Raw genomic sequence first — 25948 nt, forward strand, 5'->3', positions numbered from 1 at the left:
CATCTTGTTTTCTGCAACCCAATCCCTCCAAAAAGTATCAGGACAAGGCTTTCCTCCTTGTCTGGGTTTTGGCACTTCCAGGTGTCCTGGGTCGCATCAATAAGCTGCCAAAATATTGGAGCAAGTCGTACATGAAGAGGAACCATGAGTCAAACTTTGTTAGTGCATATGAGTGGCCATTGGAAGTACCCAGAGTACCACTATTGGGGAGGTGAAGAAAATGCATGGGAGGGCAACCATAGAGTGTATATAAGGGGGCAACATTTCCTGCACATGGGGCCTTTACAGTCCTGCACCCACACAGAAACCAAACGTTATAAATGTACATGTAACTGGACCAAAATCGTCCATGTTTAGTATTTGAATTAATTAAATCAGACTAATACACACCGTGGTCTCGTGCAGACCTCCTCGCTTTCGAATGCAGCGCACGTGCACGAGCGGTGTGTGTGCGCGCGGTCCGGGAGCGCGCGCGTGGAGGCGGTCCGGTTGCTGCTGCCTCAGTTTTTCTGTAATCGCTTTTCTGCCGCTGCCTACCTCCAGTTAAATAGCTAGGACACGGGAGCGAGCAGACGGCCGTGTGAGGATATTACTTTTTTTTCCGGTTACCGTGGGATTATTACGACGCGGAATTGCAGCATCTACGGCCAGCCGCCAGGTAATATCGACACACGCCTTTACTCACCCCTCGTAGATACGCGAAAAGTAAGTAAATGTCCCGTGAAAAGTGTCGTTTTTTTCCAGTGGAGACGGAGGAGGAGGAGGAGGAGGAAAGAGGGGGGAGGTGGTGCTGGATGTGTGGGACGAGCCTCCCTTTGTGCCGAGGCAGGGTCACCGCACTCCAACGCACAATGTGGACACTCCACAAACGACGAGGATCCCCGCATATCCCCGCATACCCCCTCCTACCCTCACCGCTCCACCGGCCCTGAACCGTCCTTCCATCAGCCCCGCGCCGCCGTCGGCTGTTTCGGACTGAGTCCGACAGAAGAAACGCCTTCTTCTATGCGTATTTTCAATGACTTTAAAACAACCGAGGCCTGTTCAGCTTCTCCTCTTTTTTTAAAATTACCCCCTCGTCGGTGACGCTAATGTAACACCCTACTTTCCTACCTCCCTCCTCCCCACCGGCCTTGTAACGTTAGCTACGGTCGCTGTTTGTCGGACAGCTCGGTTTGACCCCATATTGTGCTTTTCATCCCCACAAATGTTGACCTACCCGGTTTGAACAAGCATTTCAAAGTGACGTCCGATAAAACACACGGACATCTTAACTTGTCCCCGGTGGTATTTTGGGGGGGTCTTATTACGTCTCCGCGTCGACCCCCGGCATCTCTAACGGCTACTGCACGCGTGTACATTTTAGCCGTTGGTGTCCCTATCAGTACCGCGAAAACGCCCCCCAGGGAAGGCGAGCTGTCCTCCGCTTCGTGCCTCATCGTTCGGATTAACTTCCCCACATTTCACGTATAGCTTGTACCGGTCTGGTGTTTACACGGCATTTTCAAGCAACAACATATTTATGTTCGCCGTGTCTTTTGTCGTGTGTTTAAGGGTGGAGGGGGGCATGAATTAATGCTCGGTCTTCACGGATGATCTCCTCATTTTCAAGTGTCCTTTCTGATCCGTCACCGATGAGATGTGTGTGTTACTTTCCGATTAAATCAGCCCCCCAAGGCTATAAAGAGCCTTTATATCCATGTATTTGCTCACACTGTTGACCTCAAACCACAATAATATGCAGTATTTGTTTAAAGAAAGGGGAGAAGCAATACTTTTTTATAAATCTAGGCCAGTAAATCTAATCACATAAAGTCCTCCAAAACAATTAGCCAGTAATATATATATATATATATATAACCCTTAATAGATCATTAGGGGACAGGCTTATTATTATATTCATTTCAACAAAGGACCTATGCGTCTGTAGGCTTTGACAAATGTCTTTATATCGCTTTAACTCTCATCCACGTCCAGCTGTAGACCGACATTAATTAAACAGATCTTAACCATGGTTCCCCCCTCAAAAGCTACCCAGTTTGCTGAGGAAATTCCACATTATAACATCTTTATTGCCCCTCTTTGCAAGTGGGAATCTGCTTGCCCCCCCCCCCATGCTCACAGGCTGTGTGGTGTGCCGTTACTTTTTTTTCCAGGGCCCACGATGTCCAGCGAAGTGCAGAGACCGGACGACAGCCCCAGCACCAGCGGGGGCAGCTCGGATATCGAACAAAGGGAATCGGTACCCACCGAACATGAGCGAGAGCAAGCACAGCCCAAAAAGAAGGAGACCAAGATCTCGAGTAAAACCGCTGCTAAACTTTCAACTAGTGCCAAGAGGTAAGAAGAAAGGAGGAATGAACAAAAAGAAGCTGGCTCTAGAGAGCGGGTTGTAAAGGCCTCTCCTCTGCCCCGAGGGTGTGAAGTTAGAAAATAACAACTATAGTCCCACAGGCATTGTCATTTCAAACATCCACGCTATTCAGTGTGACACTAAACCCACAGAAAGGAGCTCGTTGATGTCACCCGAAAGGGATGTTCCCATTCCAGCCTGTTTCATTCGAATAGCTCTTGTGTCTCCTACACCTCCAACGCTCACCTTAACACTTATTCCCCCCCCCCCCTCCCAAAAAACGACTGGAGATGACAGGGTCATTATGCAACCGGCTGAGCAAAAGGGTTGTCTGAGGCCAGCCCGAGTCTTTCTTACAATAGCGACCGATGTTTCCGACATTTCCCTTTTTGTACGTCTTCGTTTCAGTTGAGAGCGAGCCTCCGCGAGGGCCTTCAGCCCGGAGAGGCGTCGCTGTCGTCTGAAGTGTTGACGTTAACGACCTGCTCAGCAGCAGCGTCTGCACTCCGCTGCCCTTCACCGTCTGAATCATAATTTTGCACGGTTTATGTGAAATACTCACAGCGGCCGTGTTCACCCTCATGCTCCTTTTTTAATTTTGTTTGTGCACCACAGACGATGACAAAGATGAACAAAACACAAAAACGTACATGTTTTACATTCTATCTATGCTTCATACGGACAGAAAATGAAGTTACAACTTGCATGGTGACGTTTAGAATACATGAGATACTGTGTCGCTGGGATTAAAAGCAACATTTACCTCCTCGCAGGATCCAAACACTGACTTGGTGCTTGTACCGAGTCGTCCGTTCCTTCAGCTTTTATCGTCCTCTAGAGATTTGCCCTCCCTCCACCGATTTTTAACAATAACAATCCTTCTCTTCCAGGATTCAGAAAGAGCTCGCAGAAATAACACTAGACCCACCTCCAAACTGCAGGTAAGAAGATCTTTTCACAGCATTTTCTCTAATGACTCGTACGCCTCTGCGTACAGATGTTCCAGCTGTGGTGGATATGGCAGAGACGGGCTTCTTTCAAGGCTTCTTGTGTCTAGAAAAGGGAAATTCCACGCTGCAGTGCACTCTCTTTTGTCTCCGCTACCGTAATGCTGTTGTTTGTGTTGTTTTGTTTGAGATGGTAATCTCAGGTGAATTAGAGAGACTGTAGCCTATTCTGGCATTATTGTTGTTGTAGTTGTTGTTGTTGCTGCATAATGCACGCTGTTGAAAGCGTAGCCTGTTGGATCACAGTATTATGGTTGCTCTGAAATGGTGGAAAATGAGCAGCAGTGTGACTTTAAAAAGCCGTTTCGATTCTCGTGTGGGTCCCCCCCCCCCCCCCCCCCCCCCCCCCGCTCTGCTGGGGATTTACCACAGACAATGGTTATTGTGTGCTGCTGCCGCGGCTCGCAGTGCTTTGAGGAAGAGATATGGTCGCGAACGAGTGGCACACCACAAGTACATCAGTCTCTCTTGACGTGACAAAAAGGCAAACACACAAAGTGACTCTGTCATTGATTATTAGCGGTTTTTTAATACAGCGCAACAATTTCTCCCTGAACCAGCACACTGCTGCGAAATTCAACTAGTGTTGGTAATATTGAGAAACCAGCAGAGAGACAGAAAAAAGCCAAACCCCCAGTGTTGCCGACTCTTTTTCAACTCTGACAGCCAATCACGTCAGGCCTCCAAAGCCACTCCCCCCAAACTATCATTATGAAGTAAAACAAAGAACAAGGTTGTTGTTGGTACTCACAGCTGTTCTCAGACTCAGGTGAGGTGCAGTGAGGACAGGTAGGCCGTCCATTTGATTTATCGACCACTGTCTTCATTTAATGAGACAAATATCACTTAACATGCTTTGGAAGAACATTACCAACCCTAGCTTTAAGAGGAAGAAAAAATGGAGGCCGGTGTTTGCAAGATTGTGGATACTTTGTGGGAGAGATGCTGATTTTGGATGGGCTGCGTTGGTTCGCAGTCACCTGCTTAAAATGATGAAGGAAAACGTCTTTTTGTATGACTCATCTGGCGATTTGGAATTACTTCACCCTGGATGGCCGTGTTTATTGCCTGAATTAATCCCCCCCCGCTGGGTCTCATCAGAAGCCCACCGCCATTAACGATAAACATTGAGCTAACCTTTTCATTCCAGCTCACAGGCCCCTTTTTTTTGTTATTCTACTGCGGGCTAAAAGAGATGTTGTTTTCCTCGAGGACTCTAATCTATTTCAATACAACCCCTCCCCTCCTGATGCCCCCCAAAAAACTAGGTTGGCTCACATAGAGGATTTAGCTGGAGGACACGAGTAAGTCATTTGAAAGTAAAATAATCGCTAGTGGAAATTTCACAGTCGCCGTCTTAGTGGGGAACTAGTTGCCTGGGAAACAATTAAGCTTCTTCAAGATAATCCTTTTCGGTGTGTGTGTGTGTGTGTGTGTGTGTGTGTGTGTGTGTGTGTTCCCTTTCTGTACCCTCCAAAAATGATACCAAAATCTAATAATGTGCTTTCTGTGATGCACCCAAATAGATTAGCCCTCTGTTAACAATGACAGGAGGAGGAGGAGGAGGAGGGGGAGGAGGATGGGGGTGGGGGGGGGGCCGTCAAACATTCAATTTCCCATGCAAACGATCACAGACCCATTTACGTTCTCGCATGAAGGAGTTCGCGGTGGAGCCGGTGTCGTCATTTGTATGCCGCTCGCTCCTGTCCAGGTGAGCCTGAAAGGTTATTCATTTCTTCTCCCTGCGACAAATGGAGTCACAGACTGCCGGCCCCCCTTCAGGAGGCAGACGGAGGGAGAGAGTCGTGTCAAAGAGATTCACTTCGCTGACTCTGTCAACACTTAGACGATATGGTGTCTTCGTCACGTTAAAATCCGAAGTCTGCTTCCTAACATGTACAGCCTCTTCAGGTGTGTGTGTGCGTGTGTGTGTGTGTGAGCTCTGCTTTGTGTCCTCCGGTGAAGATGTGTGCTAGGAGCCAGAGTTTACCATTTAGCGCCTTGGAAGTGTCGAGGATCTATTTTAGGGAAACATCTGTGGCAGGAGGTTCCCTTTTGATAAGTCTAATAAAAAGCCCACCACTCGTCCTCTAACATCCCTCGGAGGTTGATAAGGTTAATAGGTTAATATCACAAACTGTCGGGACAATAAATAACATGTTTTCTTGCGTTCCGCGACTATGATGAGTCTTAACATTGTTGCGTACGGTGCCATACAGTGTGACTGAAAGCTGTCTGTTTCTACTTTTAGTGCTTTGTCGCAACTTGGAAAAAAACGCAAGCAAGTATTTAGAATGTGTCTCTGAGCTTTATCTCACTCTTATCTCACTCTTTGCATCGTGTCAGCTCACTTGTCACCCTGGCAGGTAGTCGTGCATCAAAACCAACAGCAGCACGTTGACGCCCGACAGGATTTGACACGGCAATTATTCTCACTGTCAAGTATTTACACTTCCAAGTATATTTCACAGGCAGCTTGTGCTTTTATCTGAAAGGATCACTGTGTTTTTTCCTCCTGTGCTACATGTTATATTGCAGTAGTATCACTGAGAATACATTTTGGATTAGATGAGCTGAAAGAGGAACATGACAGGTTCATTGGTGTTACCAAATCTCCCTTTTACACTGAATGCCTGAATTTAGGGCTGCAACTGACAATTATCTTCACAATCGATTGATCTGCTTCCTGAAGCACAAAGTGACGTCCTGTAAGTGCCGGTTACGTCCGACCAACTGTCAAAAAACCCAAAGATATTAAATGCAATGATACAAAACACTGAAAAGCAGATAATCCTCACATTTTGAGAAGCTGAAATCAATTAATTTTTGGCATTTTTTGCTAGATTAAATGACTAAAACGATTATGAGAATCGTTGAGTTTGATCTTTAGCTGAATTGTTTAGAATCAGTCCAGGACCACTGCTGGTGATTCTTAAACGGACTTATCTCTCATTGATACGCTCCTGTCATAAATAAATACTCCTCTCTGCCTCTCCGTTCATATTTCCATACTTATCTCTTCCATCTTGTGCTTTGCGCTGCCGTTGTCGTATGACAGCAACAGTTGCATTTGTTATTGTGGCGCTGCAACTCTTGTGACTTGTTACTATTCCTTCCTTGCTGTTGATCGAGCGCTTCAAGCACAAATCCAAACAAAGACACTTTTTGACGTGGTTAAAACAGCAGCCACTGGTGTTTTTGTACCTTCCGCTTCCGGACCACTGTGCTGTTTGATGTGTTTTATCTTCTTCTCACAGATGGCCAAAACAGATACTTTTATTACAGCCACAACGGAGTGATGGCAGAACAATGTTCATCCGTCTGAAACATAATGCTACATGTCAGGTTTCAACCCATGCGGATTCAAAGATTCCCTTTTTCTTATAAGCTGCCATTGTTCGGCAATCACAGCAGAACAAGCCATCGCAGAAGAGGCAGAGACGCCGATTTCTCATCCCGAGGCGGCTCAAATAGATTAAGTGCAACACAGCCACGACCCATGGTGCATTTTGGGTAACAAGCCCCCCCCCCCCACCTCCTCCTCTGTCAAGATTGTCACAAGTCGTTCAGGGAAATGTAAGTGGAAGTAGATAAGGTTGCCGGAGTGTTGAAAGTAATTTACAAAACTTAATTACAGAATAGCTCCTGTAATGCTTTGGACATTATTAACAGAGAACGCTTTAACAGAATATACGTTAATACACTGGATCTTTATTTAAGACATCGCACCATAAGCTAAGCTCCACCCCCCCTTAAGCCTCTTGCGCATGAAGTCCGTATTTTCCGTCCAAAATTGTTGCACATTTAAAATAAATAAACACAACCTCATGTGGTTTCAATCATTGTTGCACATCGACCCCTCAGAAACACCGTACATGCAAACGTCATCATCCAAAATGTCATCTGATGAGCTGATTCACTGTATGACAAAGTAAAGAATACAGAGATGAAGCATTTCAAAGATAGATGTACAAAAGATAAGACGTTAAAGATTGTCCATTATCCTTTTAATCTCGTATAATAGAGGAAAAGTAATCAGACTCAGTGAGCTGGATTTCTGTGCGTAACAATTTTTACTGGATGACCGATTTAAAAAGAAAAATACGGAGCTGGTGTGCAAAGGCCTCTGCTTTTGTAAGCGACAAAAATAGCATCTTGGTTCTCGCTGGTGAGCGTCAATTTCTGCCAGTTGGGATGACTCACAGGCTGTAGATCGCCGGCTAATTAAACCAGCGTTCGCTCCGTGAGGTGGTTGAAAACGCTGTCTCTGACTTTGTTAATGCCTCCACTGGACTCTTTTTGAGTCTTGCTTCAAGGGTTCTGCACTGTAATGCATCAGCATTGTTCTGGTCCTGCAATGTAGAGCTAGTTAGTTCTTGCATTAAGATATCTTACATTGTTTTGCACTGTTACGCTATAAATGGATTTTCGCTGTTCGGGGGATGGGGGGGTTTAAGCAAACTGTCAATTCTTTGTAATGTCCGCCTTTTTTGATTCCAGCTTCAGCTGACCTAAAATGTCGCTCCTCCTTTTTTAGCACAGCTGCAATGTATGGCCGGTCCTTGGAACAAATAGCCTTCTCTGGTCCTTGAATGTTCCTGGTGTGACGTAATGCCCCCATGATGACATCATGCGAGCTGCAGGGAACGTCCTTTTCTCGAAACACACACACACACACACACACAGCAGGTCACCACGACATGAATATGTATCTCCATTATCATCAGAAGATGGGGCTCTCTGCATTGTAGGTTCTGACCTCTTAATTATGGGATGGTCTTGGTGTCTGTGATGGCTGCCTGTTAGTTTGTGCCAGGCCTCTGGGGGATTCCGTGCCAGTGACACACCCAGCATCATTTTTCACAGCTTTACCATTAAGCACAGCAGGGGGGGGGGGATATCAATATTCATGAGGGGGAACGGAGGGATGAGGACCGGAGGCAAGGGGAGGAGGAGGGGGAGGAGCTGCAGGAATACCTCCCGGTTGTTGTGCATTAATGTTTCCGTGTTGGATCTTTTGCAATGTGACGGCAATTTGAAGCGAGAAACAAGCAACTGCTTTTTTGATGCCGGCTTCATTTGACCTCGGAGGAATCGACCCTAATCGACGTGTTGTTCCATAATCACCGCCTTTATAAATATTGATGAGTTCGAGGCACCCATCTGTGTCCGACGCTGGCTTGTTCCTGACCTTTTCAGTGAAGGTCTTGTTCATCGACTTGTTCAGAGCTAAAGACCTTCATGAAGACAACCGCTTCAGAATCGCTTTGTTCTGAAGCAGAATGAATAGAAACGGGCTCTTCTAGGAGACGTTTGTGCTGAAGCAGATCAGACGTCTGCATCGGCACAAGGCGGGGTCGTAAACATGGTTTTGTTGAGTTGTCTTAAATACAGAAGCAAACAACGGCTGTGAAAGTTTAAAAAGCAAGTATAACCAAGTGAATACTTTCAGTTTAAATTGAATTATTAAAATATTTTACCCTAAAACAGGGCTGCAGGAAACGCTTTTCCTTATTGATTGATCAAATATTCACTTTGTTTATAAAATGTGACAAATGTCCCTTCTGATTGATGTTTTGTTGACTGTTTTTGTGGAAAAAAAACTGTTCATAAAACTGAACATTGAAGGAGTGAAAGATGCTTAATGATAAGAGGGGGCGGGACTAAAGGCCCTTAGTTTGCAGTAATGAACAGGAAATAAACAGTTTGAAGATCTTATCACGTTTTACCGTAAATGTATTATATCTTAGATAAATAAGAGACCATAACACAGGAAGAAATGTGCTATCTGGAAAGAAAACATCACACCTAAAGACAAATGAAGAAGTGTCGTAGCTGCTCCAGGAGCAGAAGAACATCATAGTACAGATGGAGGGTACCAGACCAGGTTCTGCTGCTTTGCTATGGTCACCGTTCTCTTACCTATGAAACATCTGCCACAAAATCATTTCCTTCCCGAGCAAACCGCTCCTTCCTCATTTACTTTCCCCTCACACAAAGTTTAGAGTGTGGGGGAAGAAATGAATGTGCCCCTATAGAGCGACGGGGTTTAATTTATCCTTAATGTTTTCCACTGCGGCACTTGTTTGACAGCGAAAAACGCGGGCCGCCGTGATTCATGCGTGTCATTTGAATTCTCAATGTCCTCGTTTGTGAGTTGGTTTTTCTGGCAAACATTTGTCCAGAATGTTATGAATGGGTTCGACGGCGGACAGCAGTTTGAGGGGGCGACTGATGGGAAATCTGACACGAAAGCAAACAGAGGAATCATTTTGGCAAGCGAGGAGCCACAGAAACGTATGAGTAAGCGGTTTGCGTGAGAGCCTGATGGATGTCCCCCTGAAGTCACAGATCAGAGCTCCTGCCAAGACGCTTTAAAGCGTCTTGATGATATTTGCAGGCCGAGGGGGACGAACTGTTAACACTCATCTGGTTGCAAATGGTGAACGTGACTGATAACCAGTGGATAACATCTCTTAGGAATGTTCTTTTCTCTGTGCTGATTTGTTTCACATTTCTCTACCTGCTGACCTGAGACGTGGTGTCGGGGGAACGGAACCAACGCAGGATCAGACTCGGCTTGTTCTGATCACTGACCTTTTCGGTAATAAGTCCGTTCCCTCGGCCGCACAGAGTGCTCTAGTGGAGGGGGGCTGAAGAGGGTCTCTAATTATGGCTGAGGAGACTTCGGCGCAGGCCTGTGAAATTAAAAAATATTAGCATCGTACTCTCGACTAAATTAGTTTCTAAATTGCAAGAGGCTGCAGTTTCGTCTCTGAGGCAATTTTTTTTTTTTTTAGGCGGTTTCCTTTCCTGAAGCGGTGTTCCTGTGAATCCCTGGACTGCTGCAACGATTTGCATGTCAGCACAAATTCTACCTCGTTTTATTCATGCAAAAGCAAATGTTTATAATTACCCCTCGAAGAACGAACACACACACACACACACACACTCTGAGATTATTTAGAAAAGGCTAATTTACGCATCAATTGTGATTAATATCAGACCGTGTGCTCTTAAAACGTTTTTATTTTCTGCCAAACTGCGCAATTGTGCTTCGAGGGTCATGCAGTCCTCATTAATGGAACAAACGCTTTTTATTTTTCTCTACGCTGCTGTGTCATCCCTTCACCCCCGAGCACACGCTACGGCGACGCTCTGTTGGCTAAGTGATATTTCTTCTGACTCATGATGCCGTTTCCTTCATGCAAAGCCTGTGTGTGTGTTTTTGTTATTGTACAGATATATGCCCTGCATTATTCATCTCTAGCCAGAGGCAAACATTTGCGCTGCATCAGACTCCGGCTGCGCGCTGCGGCTCAGATGCAGGGAAGAAAAAAAGCAGGAAAGAAAAGAAAAATGCTTACCGCGGCAAAACCTCTGCCGTACCTCAGACGCATCGGGCTGAATTCAAACGGAAGGCTGAGGAAAATACACAGATCCCCTGCTTCACTTACAGCTCAGTTAATGTGACTTTAAACCTCAGCGGGGACAAAGTTGCTGAGTGAAAGGCCGGTTCTTCAAACCCTCTCTTTAGAAGTCCACTTCCTCAATTCAATACCGACTGCGGTTTAGATTGAATCGAGGTTTCCCTCCTGTGAGAGTACAATTGTGTTCTTCCCTTTCGACTTGGAAAGCACGCAACCTACTCCCCCCCCCTGTTGTTGCTGGATAGACCGTCCGGTCAGTAATTGCATATTTCATTGGACGCATGAACAATAAAAGGCTTGATTAAAAAACAAACCATGTCATTTGAGACAATGAAGACAAGAGCACAGAGGAAGGAGGTGTCACCTCGGACCGTTGAGCTGCACAGTAATTGGTCTTGGGGCTCTTTCGCGGTCGGGGGGTGGGGGGGTGGGGGGGTGGAGATTGCTTCATTAAAGTTCCTCTTCTGATAACAGCAGCAGCCACGCTGATAGAAAAGAAGATCTGAACTGAACGGCGGTGCCATTAGGAGGAAAAACCGCCCGCGGGGAAACGAGCCGGATAGCGAATAATGCAGATAATGGCTTTATTTGTGCGCAGCGGTATTCACAAGCTCCAAAAAACACACGGATTCACATTCAATTACTGGTTTTCTCTCCTGTTTTATTCATCAGCCCCTCGGAGCAGCTCTATTTACCTGCTCCCGTAAACAGCTCGCCGTGTGACTCGCTGTCTAGTGTTTTCACCAGGAACATTTGCTGTTCTGACCTTTTATGTTGAAGTGATATTCCACCGATCTGATCTTTTGAATGCAACCCAATCTTGGTGTATCAAACAAACACCCTCTTTAGACTTGAAAGGCGGCTGTTAAACAGTGTTTCACAGAACAGCTGTGGGCAGAGTGGATTCATGTCGGCTGCAGTGGATTCCGACACGCATCGGTTTTTATGGTGTCCTGCAAACATGCTCAGTATGTTCAAACATTTTATTTTGTGACCAGAACTCCTCACCTGCCTGCAGGTTAGACGATTAGTTTGGTACAATCGGACAATTGGTTCAAAAGAAATTAGCATCCTCTGTAAATTCTTGACCTGTGGACGATGACGCCTGTTGCTGGTGCGTCCAGTCTCGCACTAACAACGCTGGTCTCTGAGGTCTTAACAGTGGACTCATTAAAGGAACCTCACACATAACTAACATAGACGTCAAAGGACAAGTTTAGAATAACACAATACAGCCTCGGGGCACATTTCTAAATGAAAGTTTCTGTTCGACTCGTTTACTACCGCACACACTCATTTTATCTTCACATGACTTGTTTGTTCCCGCTAGGTTTGGCATTCTTTAACACCGGTTGCTTCCAGTTTTGTCTTTCTCAGAGTTTATTCTGGTTTGTCGTTGCAGCGTCAAAGATGTAGTTTCGTCTTTTTTTTTTTTTTTACCTCCCTGTAAATATGATCAGAGTAGATTGATTTACCTGATGCATTCCCCTGTGAGTGGTACAGTCCTATCTCATGACTGCATCTCTTTCATCATCTTAACCCGAGCTCTGATGTCTGTGGGAATTGGCTCTGGGTGACGAGATAGAGTTGGCGTCTTTTTCCCGTAGATTAGCCCACAAGATAAAGGTTATCTTCTTTTTTTTTCTTCTGCCAATCGCCCTGTCTATGAAATAAGGCTATGAGGATGATTAAATGGCCACCCTGGTCTCACATACCGCACTGTATCGTGGGGAGGAAAGGTCATTCAATATATATGGAAATGATTACTGCTGTCTTTATTACGGGGGCACAGCTTGGATAGTTTTCAGGAACAGGGAATGAAAGGTAAAAATGTGCTAAAGTGTTCCTTTATGTTTGAGGAAGAAACCGTTTTCTTAATCCTCTTCCTCTGAAAGCTGTCTCGGTCCAATCTTTCTCAGCCTCGTGTGCACCGACGAGTCTTTGTCGAGGTGAACCGCAGAGCAAGGTCAGCGTGGGATGCAATTACTCCCTCACAGCTTCCACAAACACAACACTCCTCTCTGACGGAGTCGCGGTGCTGGTGCTACATTTAGTGAAAGATAGGGCTGCGGGAAACATATAATCACCATTACTTTCATCAGTATTGAGATGATTTATCTCGATGAGTCACTGATTGTGTTGAGCTTTCACATTTAAATCATCGTCCATGATGTGCTGCGCTCCTGCTAATGTGCTGTAAAGACCTCATTCACAGAGACTCCTAGAAGCAAAATAAAATTGTAAGAAAACCTTTCACCCTCAAATTAAATCAACAGAGTACTGCTTTCAAGTTGTGCTACATCCCTGCTCATTATCACATTATTGCCTCACACTTAAAATACGGGATCCTCTACACATGAGTTTATTCATTTTTGTGTTGCCCGTCTGCTCTGCGGTATATTACTCTTCTACTTTAGGAATCTCCAGAGGCCCCACGATATATTAAGGCAATACTTAATTAAGTCACAATATGCAATGTATTCGTGATTAACTAGCTCTAGTGAAGGATCAGGACTGTTGTTTCTATTGTAAATATAATACTCACAGGATGATTGAATGTAAAGAAAAACAACACTATTTGGGTGCTCCTTTATGGAGGAAGCAGCCCAGCTGTCTAAAGTGGGTTCCTACTATGAGTGTAATCTCCGAGGACAAGGCGGTGGCAAGACTCTCACGGACAGCCGCACACTAACGGGCCCCGGACCCCTGAAACAAATGACCCAGATACCCAGTGAATCAAGGCATTTGGCTGACGGTGCACTGCAGACGTAGCGCTACTTACACACAGACGAGTATTATTGCAGCCTCCAAAACAAAGCCCAGAAGCAGCACTGTTACACCAGTTTACGTCACGCGTTTGTTGCCGAGTCGATCCGTCTGATAGGGAAAAAAAGACTTGAAATATTTATCCGACTGTCTTTTTGTTTAGATCACCGTGTGTTTGTTATTCTTAACACCTCCATTGACTTCACATTGATTCAGTGAGGAGACATAACGCTGAGGAAATGTCGGCGTGAGGTTGCCCTTGTAGAATTAAAATTCATACAACGCCTTGATTGCCCAATGATTGCTGTGAATTGGATATGTCGGTTGCAGAGCAGCATATCCTGCATCGCTATTAACCAGGGTCAAGGAGTCATCGGCTACTTAACTCCCGTCATTAAGCGTGCATTAATTAACGCCTGGCGAGTGGCATCTCGTGCAAACACCCTCTCTGATGCTGCGGATTGAGTCCAATTGAGTTTCTTTGCGACGTCCACGCCTGCTCGCCTATTCCCAAAAACGTAACGGCCGAGCGAGCACCTGTCAGACGCTGAAAGAGCTGCAACAAAGCGCTGCAGGAACGCCTGAGCCGGTGGGGGGGGGGGGGTCTCCGAGCAACCGCCAGCGGTGGCATGCACATTCTGCTATTGACTTAGCCTTTATCCACGGCCCCTTGTGTGGTTGTCAGATCCCCGACAGCACTCTCGCCTCCGAGCGGGGAGGCCATGACCGCTCATCTCTTATCTTTACCACCGCGTCTGAGCTATTATCAAGGCCGCAAAATCATCAGCCTTTTGAAGGAAGTGAGCATGTGCTTTTTATTGAATAAGTTTGGAAATGGAATAGTCGTCCGTCTCTTTCAGCGCGGCGTCAAGGAGGCTTGTGAATAGTTGTGGCGGTAATGGAAGAGTTACCTTGAGCGCAGAAGGGGGAGATTGCCTTGAGCGAGGAAAAAAATAGGCCTTTTCTTTCAGGTTTCTGTCAATAGCACAGGACATGTATACATTAATGTCTGAAGAGCTGGAGAGGGATCACGAGCAGTTCAGTTGATGTTTCTATCAGGATCACGCTGCACGATTACAAGACAAGCAGGACTCGCTTGAAATGAACTAGTTTGTGCAACAACGTCGCCCGACTAGGTCTCAAGTGTTTACAGCTGTTCTGAACGGCCTCCCTCAAAGACTGTTAGACAATCTTTCCCCCGAGGCATTCATAGTGTGGCACTCTTTTAAAAATTGCCAAAAGTAATTTTGTGAAGAATGGAATGAAGAGAGTTTAATCTTTGCCTACTTTCTCACCTCCACACATCTGGTCGATCACTGGCCGCAGTCTGATTGAAGCGTCGTCTTAGCGAGCATTCCGACCGAAAAACACGAGTGGCTTCGTTGTTGTAGCTTCAGGTACAGGTGACACATGAAAGATCATCCAGGAAGATCAGTTTAAGGATCAACTTTATTGCCGAAACAGCCCTGTATATTTTTACCTTTTACACCAGGCGGCAACCTCCAGTTCTGAAAAGTGAAGCAGATGAGGAAGTGCCTTTAACCTGCATTCTCTCTAATCACCATCAGGGGGCGACTCCTCTGGTTGTATAGAAGTCTATGAGAAAATGACTCTACTTCTCTCTTGATTTATTACCTCAGTAAACATTGTAAACATGAGTTTATGGTCTCAATCTCTAGTTTCAAGTCTTCTTCAATACAGCATGATGTTCATTTAGTAGATTATGGTCCATTTAGAGTCAAACAGACCATAAAGCAGGGTATGCTTTAGGGCGGGGCTTACTGTGATTGACAGGTCGCTACCACAGTGTTATCCTGTCTGGGAGTTAAACCCTTTCACAGTGTGTTTTCAGTTCATGAAAGTTAATTGTAACATTTTGGTTGCCTAAAAATGACTTAATCATTATTATCAATGTTATTTAATGTTCTTTTCATCAGATTTGGGTATTTGTGACCACATGAAAAGTAGTCCCATCTACGGCACCGGATCTAAAGAGATCCATTTGCATTCAACTGCAGAGGGACAATAAGTAAAGAGGCAATCGAACAGATTAATCAATTAGTCAATGAACTTCTGTTACTGACTTGAATTTCTTCAGTCAAGGACGGCCCTTCAAGTAAGTAATTTATTGAACACATTTATTTTGGCAACCTGACAGTCTCCTGTCAAAACTCATCCCATCCCATCTGAGGCATGATGGAAATATTGAATCCCTCTGCTCCAATTTAACTTCACTTAAATACAACAGAAGAATGTAGGAACAGCTGAACACGACCACCAATGAACTGCGGTTGGCCCTCACTTTATATTGTTATGACAGGCTTTCCGAGCACAAGTAACTGTTGGCTATCAGATGTCAACATCTGTCTGTCTGGGAGCCTATGAATCCTTGTATTTAGGGGTCATTTCCTGCAGTCGGTTCAGATAGCGCTCTCTGTCCGACCAAAGATGCAACACAGTTGGTTTTAAGAGAGAGAGACAAAAGAAACCGACGTTGTTTGATGTTCTTTAACACCAGTTTTTGACAGCGAGCACACTCCATGTTTATGGTGCAAGTTCTCAATTACTGCAGTTTAAGTAGGTTTACAAAGATGAGTACTCCGTATGTGTCTCCTTCTTATGGACCAACACTGCCCAGGATGCTCCCTTATCATTCTTTGCTTTTGTTATTTTATTTTCACAAAATAAAAGATTTTTCTTTGTGCCTTGAAACAACACAGGTCCAGATTGGCGACGTCGCTATCGACATTGAAAATAATTCCCCAGAGAAGCAGTAATGATAATCAGCTCATTAAAGAAGGCTTAATAGAGGGGCAGCGTGTGTGAAAGAGTGGCAAAGTAGATTAGTTTGAATTTGCATGTGTTGATGCTGAAGGAGGAAAGGAAATGTCTTTATTTCTCTTTAAGGAGGACGATGTGTTTCTTCAAGGACGCGCTTGGAGCCAGATGCCGCTTTTAACAGTTTGCAGTTTGAGGTTGTTACACAGGAAATCTCTGAGATTATTGGTTTATGTCTGAATAAAAGTGAACAGTAATGTAACAGCCTTGAGTGGAAGCAAAACCGTGTGTGTGTGTGTGTGTGTGTGTGTGTGTGTGTGTGTGTGTGTGTGTGTGTGTGTGTGTGTGTGTGTGTGTGTGTGTGTGTGTGTGTGTGTGTGTGTGTGTGTGTGTGTCGCTGTGTGGCTGTTTGTGTGCTTACACATTTGTAAGCACAGCGTTAAACACCATCCCAGGTAATTACATGAAACCGGAGGGATTGTTCGTCGTCCCGGGCTTTGTGATCTGGACATTGTCCCGGTCTCCTCCTGGCTCCGTGCCAGCTCGGGGTCTTACCACAAACAACAGTGGGGGAGGGGCAGGGAGCGCTCAATATGGAAATAGCATTAATTACTGAGCCTAAACAACAGATGTGACCCTCGGCATTAAATACTCATCTCACGAATATGAAGACGGGCTGGAATATGAAGTCATGTTGCATCACTTGGCCTGTAAATATCTCTTTGGTTTTAGTTCTACTGGTTCACTGATGTGTGTGTGTGTGTGTGTGTGTGTGTGTGTGTTTGTGTGTGTGTGTGTGTGTTTGCTTGCTTCAACTCAGCTCCCAGTAGCAGGTAATCTAATCTTCCAATCAACATTTTGAAAGATAATCTAAATCCTACTAAAATCGCCCTGAACTGAAAACCCTTCAAACCCCTCAAACCCCCACGGCTTCGGCATTTCCCCCAAATCTCCGTCATTAACTTGTCAGAACACCCCTCCTCCCCCCAAATCTGCGTCAGCCCGCTGGCAGTTTGTAGCACCAGGCTGTCGAGTCCAACGCAGCGATTAACATATTAACACGTCTTTTGTTTCAATTTCTCCAGCGCCGGCCCCAAAGGAGACAACATCTACGAGTGGAGGTCGACCATCCTGGGACCCCCGGGCTCCGTGTACGAGGGGGGCGTCTTCTTCCTGGACATCGCCTTCACCCCCGACTACCCCTTCAAACCCCCCAAGGTCAGCAGCCAGCAGACACAACTGTTACATTATTTTTAATGTTTGAGTGAGCAGACACAAGTGTCAACTTCCTGCACAGAGTAATGGAAATATCTGGAGAGAATAAAAAAGTATTAGAAAGAGCTCGGTGTGGGAGGATCCCTCAGAGAAACATTAGTATTCATGTGGAGTCACGTCTCTGGCTTTATTCTCTGGCTAATTATTCCAATATTCACTACATTATATATAACCTAGTCCTTTTATATTAAACAATATTCAGAATTGAGGACGGGTTGCTGAAACTATTAGATGTCACTCACTCTTCTGATGTGATATTAGTGTCATCAGCACAGACTCATCATCTTACTCTATATAGAGCCTGGTCATCGTGCCCGGTGTTTACTGGTTTCAGCCTGCAGCCACAAACTGAAGATGAAGTCATGACTCAGGGCTTTCTGTTCATTTATTTACGGGTTCACACACCTGTTCACTAAATCATGTAAGTTCTGGTCCGGGCATGACGAGACATCTCTTTCCAATTGTCACACAAAGAAGCCTTGATACAAGTTGTAAAATGGGTGAGAGAGAGCAAACAAGCACAAGAAACTTTGATTTGTTTCATGGTTATCGTCACAGATGTACGTCTCAGCTACACTCAGGTAGTTGAGATATGTGCTGCTGAAGTCACAACCGATGTCGTGTTAGTCGTTCAGGATCCGCACTGCAGCTTTTCGTGCACTCTTTTACAGCTCCGTTTCAAATCCTGACCTGTTGGTTCTGTGTCCACTGAGCACTTTAAGGGTGTTGAGTGGATGACACGCAGACTGTCGGGGCCAGTCGCCCTTCAGTTTTTCAGTGCACCCTATATCCCCCTTTCACTTGGCCTTCATTCCCCCCCCCCCCCCCCCCCCCCTCTTTCTGTTATGGAAACCCCTCCCCATGCTCGCTCGCCCTCTCCTCTCGCTCTTTGTGCTGTGTAACCACCAGCTCTGTGTTTGACAGCAGACTCAAACAAATCCACAGGCTCCGGCCCAGCTTTCTGTTGCCAGAGGGACTTGAGTGTTTCCGCCCCCCCCAATACCTCCTACCCCTCCGACACACTGTGAACTGCAGCCAAACCCCTCCACACACACACACACACACACACCAACGCCTTTGGCCTGTAGCTGCCACACACTCCCTCGCTACAGAAACGCTCCAGTGAAGCTCAGCTGCTGAGTGCTCTCAGACCCCAGGCTCGGGAGTTTTAGATCCAGAATCTGACTCTCCTTTTTTAGCTCTTCTAAAAGAGAAACAAGAGCTGACAAGTTCACCAGGTGGATGCGTCTCTGCTTCTGAACTCGGGCCAGGAGAGGAGCTCTGGATCTGCGGAGGCGGAGCGGTCGGTTATTTATAACGTCCTGCCCTTGTGTGATTTTTGGGAATGCCAAGGCTCATTAGAGGTTTCCTCTGGTGGGTCAGGAGGGCCAGATGTTGGTGATTGGAGCAGTGTGGGGGGGGGGGGGGGACAGTGGTGTCAAGTGTCAGAACCGAGCAGATGTCAAGCTCAACGTCTGAGCCGGGACGGACTACGTGAACGGAGGAAGGCCGGTTGTTGGGGGGGGGGCACAGTTTGAGCATAGATTCCTAAAGATTCCTTCATTCATTTAATACAAGACTGGTTCATCATCATTACCGTTGCTTCAAGAGCTTGTGTGTGTGTGTATTATTTCGCTTCTTTTTTTGTGTTTTTAATGTATTTTCTTTGCTTCTTATCATCATTTATTTTTGTAGTATTCTTTCTAATTAATGTTTGCTACGTCTTCTTTTTTATCTGCTTTCTTGTTGTTGTTTGTCTTTCTTGAGGTCCGTTATTTAAATGTTTAAACCTGTGGCTTCTTGAACACTTTGTCACATTTCTTATTTTGATTTTCTGAAGTCTGATGTGTTGAAACAATAAAACAGTACGTAACATTAGTCAACATGTGATGGGTCACTGTGTGCTTTGTGGAGGCTGTTTACTGTGACGAGTAAAGGAATTAATCAACACTTGGGTCCAATATTCAAGGTGGCAACAAAGCTGTTGTTGTGTTTGGTTTTACACCATGCTGCCCTCTGTTGGTCTGATTTATTAAGAATATCATGAGTATTGGTGGATACTAGATGGGACTACATGCGGTTTGCAAGCCATAAAGAAATATATATTTGTGGCTACATGCACATCCAGCAACAGAGACAAATGGTGTGAAGTGTCCCTCAGTGGAGCGATGGAGCGATCACACAGTTAATGTGAATAAAGGAGAAGAGATGAGAAGCCCACAGCAGCCTTTACATGTCCTCTGTGTCTCACCTGTTATTACTGCGTTATAACAAGCTCCTCATCCTCACACACCAAATCATCTTCCTTCACTTAATCCACTGCAAACGTGTTTGATCAGATCTGAACTCTGCAGGTCTCTGGTCATCCTGATGTTACGTAACAGGAGTGTTCACAAACATCTGTAGAGCCGTGGTTTCCCACTGTTGGTGGTGGCAGTTATGGGATTAATTAAAGTCCATTTCATTATTCTGTTATCATTATCGGCAAATTCATTGTGTTAAAATGGCAACATCCTTTTATTTTAGTGGTTTCCTGGTGTTTATTGGAATATAATTATTATTATTTGTAAATAATTAATGCAGCACAGAGTTCTCTTTCCTCTTGAAAGCAACGCTTCCCGTAATGTGCTGACATTTTTTTGTTAATAAAGTCCGATTTTCTGTCTCTAAACTCCCAAACTGTTGTGTTTGTGCGTCCTCAGGTAACCTTCCGTACGAGGATCTATCACTGCAACATCAACAGTCAGGGCGTGATCTGTCTGGACATCCTGAAGGACAACTGGAGCCCCGCGCTCACCATCTCCAAGGTGCTGCTGTCCATCTGCTCCCTGCTCACAGACTGTAACCCAGGTGAGACTCTCTACCGTCTGTTTGATGCTTTTTATTAGTGAGAAGTCAGTAGTGGTTCTATGAGGGCTTCTTACTCGAGGCCTAATAACAGTGTACTAAGCGCCACAATCCATGACCAATTCAAACCCTCATTCTTACTCAGTGACAGATCGTTGGCACAGTAAATAATAAAACCACGTGTCCGCGGCAGAGAAGAGAAGCGAGCTGCTGGCAGAGGAGATCCGCAATAAGTGTTTAATAAAAACACGAATATGATCAACGATATTGATGATTTGTCCTTGGCTTGAGAACAGAAAGTTGTGCACCAGTGCAGGCTGGGAAATGAGTTTACAAAGCAAGAATAAATGGGTCAGTGGCTGCACTTTTTAAAAGATGAACATTTTGTTAGAAGTGTTGAGTTCAATGTCATGAATGTGAGCACAAAGGAAGTTCGAGGGAATAATCCTCTAAGACGGTTTTATTGTTATTTCTCTCCACGACTCTCTACAGTCCTCGCTGCTCCTGATTGGGTTGTCTTTGCCTGTTTAATATGATTTACTGGTTATTGATACAGCTGAATTTGAGACGGTGTAATCAAGTCTACTTGAAGGTCACCACACCATAATAAAATGAACGCTGCCCCCCCCCCCCCCCCCCCCACACACACACACACACACACACACACACACACACACACACACACACACACCCCAGGCAAACCTCTTTATAGTTTGCAACCAGCGTGAGTCTGGGAGATGGTTTAACGATCTGGAATGAAATAGAATTGCATTTATATCAATCACGGTTAGTCTGGAGGGAAATGTAAGAAATCACTCGACCATAGTTCAGTTTTTAAAATAAATGCTATTATAAACTGTACATTTAAAGAAGCTTTCCATATTCTGATATGTACTACAATGACTATGAGGATGTGGACGTTTGTCACCTGCATATTAATAATTAGATTTGTATAATATTTAACAGAACTCTGCTCCTTGGCCTGTTCCAATGGATCCAATAGAAATGTGATCATGACTCATCTCCACCAGCACAGACATTCACATAATCTCTGCCTGAGAGGATAAAGACGTTTGTTGACTGTTGACGGTGGATCGTCCCGCCCAGCTGAGGTGATTATTGACGCTTCATGATTTTAAATATTCTCTCTCTGCCTTTTGTACCTTTCAGCCGACCCTCTGGTGGGAAGCATCGCCACACAGTACCTGACCAACAGAACGGAGCATGACAGAATAGCCAAACAATGGACGAAGAGATACGCCACATAGACCACCGACCATCCCCTCCTGTACCTCCCTCACCTGTCACTGTACCTCTCTCTACCTCTCTCTCTCTCACCCTTAAGGCCTTCACACAACGGGGGGCGGGACCAACAAACGGCACGAAAATGCGATTCTTGCAAATATTTCTCATCAAAACTAATTAGTTACAAGACTTTAAGGAAAAGGTTCTAATAGATTCACGCAGGCAGAGGACCAACTACCAGGATCCCATTGATCCTACCAATCATTGATCCTACTGATCGTTGATCCTACCGATCGTTGATGCTACTGATCATTGATCCTACCAATCATTGATCCTATTGATCGTTGATCCTACAGATCGTTTTGATCCTACCGATCATTGATCCTACCGATCATTGATCCTACCGATCATTGATGCTACTGATCATTGATGCTACCGACTCTACTGATCGTTTATCCTACCGATCGTTGATCCTACCGATCATTGATGCTACCGACTCTACTGATCGTTGATCCTACCGATCGTTGATCCTATCGATCGTTGATATCATTGATCCTGTCAATCATTGATCCTATCGATCACTGATCCTGTCGTCTGTCTGAGGTGAACTGTTGCGTAGCCTAAACTACTGTAAGCTGTCTTTTTGAGTTTCCTTTTAGCGAAATGCTCTGAGTGAATTTGAGTTCCCTCTGGTAAAAACAATTAGTGTACGTACCTGGGGCTTTTATTGTGAAAGGTAAGAACGGAAGGAGTGGATCTGGTCTGCCTTAGTGAAGGTTGAAAGGACTGATAAAGTTTGCAGACTTGGATCAGACTATGGAGCCTCTGTGTTGTTGTTCTTATAAATAACTCAACCCGTTCCGCACAACCTGATTGGTTGATGCCTTTTATTTGCGTTGCAAAAGCTCCGAAAATCCATTCCGTTAAATATTCGTATTCTGTGTGGAAGTACTCAACAACTGTTTGGAAAAATATATATTTACGTGTGAATTAATCGCACACAAAAAATAAATAACTGCCCCCGGTGTGTTAAGGCCTTTAGTCTGTCAAAGCACACTCACTAAGTGCAACAGTAAACCTGCCCTCCTATCACCTTCCTCCTCCTCCTCTTCCTCCACCTCAACATTTTATCTACCTTTTCTGTGTTTAAAAAAAAAAAAAAGAAATCAATGAAGACAAAAATATGTCCTTTTGTTCCATGTTGACTTGAACGCTTCTTTTTTATACAAAGAGTAGATTGGGATTTTTATTTTCCAATATCTGAATGTTGGAAGTATTGTATTGGAGAAAAAAAAGAAGAAAAAAAAACACAGAATATTATAAATATCATACGCATTGTCCTCCAGCTATACAGTATGTATTCTCATTTCTCTTAGTGGCACCTGGAACAAACATGCAGAATATTATGCTTTTGCTTTTGATTTCCTCGTTTTTGTTTTTTTTGTATTTTGTCATCAATATGTTATCTGCATGGAACAGGAAGGTTTTGCGTCAATGGATCCTTCATGCTTTTTAACTTCCTCTGATTTTGTTTGTACTGTATGTATTTTTTCAAAGGCTTTTGAGGCAGACCACAAAAGTATAGGTCTGCCTGTGAAAGAGGCAGGACTTGTATATTTACTGGCTACCCGCCACCTCTGCAATTGCAGAGTGGTTTGTTGTGCACTTGTATTACTGAAGCACCCAATAAAACACACTGTGGTCGACTTGTGAGAAAAAAACTGCTCGGCTCTGTCTGGGATTTTGTGTTTGACTGCAGCGTCAAATATTTACACTTCTTCACTCACTGATCTTCATTCACTCAGTCACGGCTCAGGACTGCTTTCACACACACACACACACACACCTGATTGTTAATCTTTATAGTCTGAAACATTGGCTCAATTACAATAAAAGTTGTTTTTTCTTTTATCAGATATCTGCTTTAGTTGGGTGTGGCTCATTATGACTCCTGCCCTATCTTGGTGCTTGTATTACCTCTATAAAGGAGGAGTGATGTGTTCGTGTCTTCAGCCTCTCGGTCTGCAGGATGTCGCAGAAACGCATGAATGGATCCCCATGAAATTCTTCTCTTTTGGAAGACCTGCAGACTTAAATACAGACTGGGCACTTTCCCAGTGGGAGCTAACATTAGCAGAGTACGTTAGCACATCATTAACTGCTTTTACTTTTTAATGATTATAACAGAATAAAGAGCTACCCGGCTTTACAGGAACAATGTTGTTCCTTAATTTTATTATCTTCTGTGTCGATCTCACTTTCACACTGTGATCTGTAACTTTAGCTTTAATCTTTATCTTTATAACCTGTTTTTAATCAGTTTGACATCCTGGATATATCCTTCAAACACATAGCATAGACCCTTCTGTGTGCTTCTCTCTGAAATTGCATGTGTGTTTTCCTGTTAGCCTCCTCACCATTTGGTTATCACAGGCAACTTGTGTAAGTTAAAGGCAGGGTTGGTCTTCAAAAACATTTTTGATATTATTGTTGAAATTCTCATTACACCCTAACAGAAATCAATAAATCAAATGCTCTGACAAAAAAAGGGGAAATAATTCAATATCTGTGGCTGTCGCAGGACACAAAATCACTACAAAGAGACACATTACTAAAAAAAGACACAAATACTACAAACGGCCACAAAATGACTTCAAAGAAACACAAAATTACTACAAACAGCCAAAAATGACCAAAAAGAGATACAAAAATACTCCATAAAGGCCACAACATGACTACAAAGAGACGCAGAGCAGAAGCTGGAAAACAAGCTGTAGCAGAACAACGTCAGAGAGCTGTGGTTCTGGTATGAAACAGATCATAAGGTCTAAGGTCAAGACTAAAACAGACCGAGGACAGCCTGGACTGAACCGATGAGGAGAACATGTTCTTAAATATGTTGAGCTCGGGGTCTCCTGCTGCTTCCTCCTCCACCATCTCAGACTCTGCTCGCACAGAGCCTTCACTGTTCTCAAGCAGAATATCAAACGGGCTTCTCCTGGTTCGATTCATCATCTTGTCTTTAACACAAATACATGTCGGTTCCTCTGTGGTTCTATATAGCAATGCTGCCACACATAGAACATGTTAATTCCTTGTTCGGTTCTTTAGAGGTTCTCTTCTTTCAACTAAACTAAGCTGGAGAACCATTTCATGCTTCTGTATTGTTCTTTAGAGGTTCTCTTCTTTCAACTAAACTAAGCTGGAGAACCATTTCATGCTTCTGTATTGTTCTTGAGGTTCTCTTCTTCCAACTAAACTAAGCTGGAGAACCATAGAACCATTTAAATCTTCTGTATTGTTCTTGAGAGGTTATCTTCTTCCAACTAAAGCTGAAGAACCATATATAACTTTTTAAGCCCATGTTTTGTTCTCTCCTGGTTCTCCACTTTGTTTCAGTTTAGTTTTGAATAAAACACGTCACAATAGCCTAAGAACAGTGGCTCTCATAATTTTTACATTTCACCATTGATCTTTGGGAAAGTTATAGTAAAAGTATTAAAAACAGAAGGGACGGACCACTCGGACTCAAATCCTCGCCCACAACATGTTTTGACTTTAGAAATTAATCATACAAAAGCTTTTAAGCAAAGGACCAAGTCAGCTCTTGGTCTGTTTATACAGATTTGATGGTCCAGATACTGATGCAAATAGCCTTACAAAAAAAACATACTTCAGATTTTGGTGAAGGTTCTGATTGGCCGGTAGTTGGCTTGAATAATAAGATGGTCGTTAGTCTGCAAGAAAGTCAAACTGGCTAAAGCCTCCATGCCTGCATTAATGGGTGCTGAACTAATACCAGATATAAATTTGCCAAAGGCTTAAGTAAAGGATCAGGCTTGTGTTAATTAATTAGTGTTTGCTGGATCTTAAATTGTTCTTCCATGGCTCCTTGAGGAGTCTGGCCTTTGTGCAGGATAATATCCTCAAATTTAACTCCACCGTGAACCGTGCATCTTAGGTTTCACTCAGCATTGCACAGCCTCAATGAAGACAGAGGAGGTGTAAAAAGGATTCTTCTTACTTTAAATTCAAACAAACTGAATGGGATGCGTGTGATTCAGGACTTAAATGGGGTTAAAGATGAGCACATGCTACTGTCACAATATTGACACAGCATCCGAGATCACTGTGTTCACCTTTTAAACCCACACTTCCACCAGCAGGTAACAGGTGCATCGTGTTCTTTCGTGGCTCATTTAACTTCTGTGAGGCCCCGCTTACACCTAACAAATCTCTTACGAGGT

The 25948-nt window shown here is 44.3% G+C and overlaps 1 protein-coding gene across 1 annotated transcript; it reads left to right on the forward strand.

Moving 5' to 3' along the window:
• The first annotated feature begins 542 nt into the window (after positions 1-542).
• ube2e2 (ubiquitin-conjugating enzyme E2E 2) lies at positions 543-23413 on the forward strand. Its single transcript, XM_079164212.1, has 6 exons — positions 543-658; positions 2157-2340; positions 3244-3294; positions 17420-17552; positions 20312-20459; positions 21627-23413. Exons 2-6 carry the CDS (start codon positions 2165-2167, stop codon positions 21722-21724), a joined length of 606 nt encoding a protein of 201 aa, XP_079020338.1. The 5' UTR covers positions 543-658; positions 2157-2164; the 3' UTR covers positions 21725-23413.
• The last annotated feature ends 2535 nt before the right edge of the window (positions 23414-25948 follow it).

Source organism: Pholis gunnellus (assembly GCF_910591455.1).
Source record: "Pholis gunnellus genome assembly, chromosome: 8".
Lineage (NCBI taxonomy): Eukaryota > Metazoa > Chordata > Actinopteri > Perciformes > Pholidae > Pholis > Pholis gunnellus.

What these genes read in the sequence shown, in the direction of transcription:
- ube2e2 (XM_079164212.1), top strand. Translation starts at nt 2,165, where the DNA reads ATGTCCAGCGAAGTGCAGAGACCGGACGACAGCCCCAGCACCAGCGGG. An exon ending in CTTTCAACTAGTGCCAAGAG is followed by an intron (nt 2,341 to 3,243) that starts GTAAGAAGAAAG and finishes CTTCTCTTCCAG; the next exon opens with GATTCAGAAAGAGCTCGCAG. An exon ending in GACCCACCTCCAAACTGCAG is followed by an intron (nt 3,295 to 17,419) that starts GTAAGAAGATCT and finishes CAATTTCTCCAG; the next exon opens with CGCCGGCCCCAAAGGAGACA.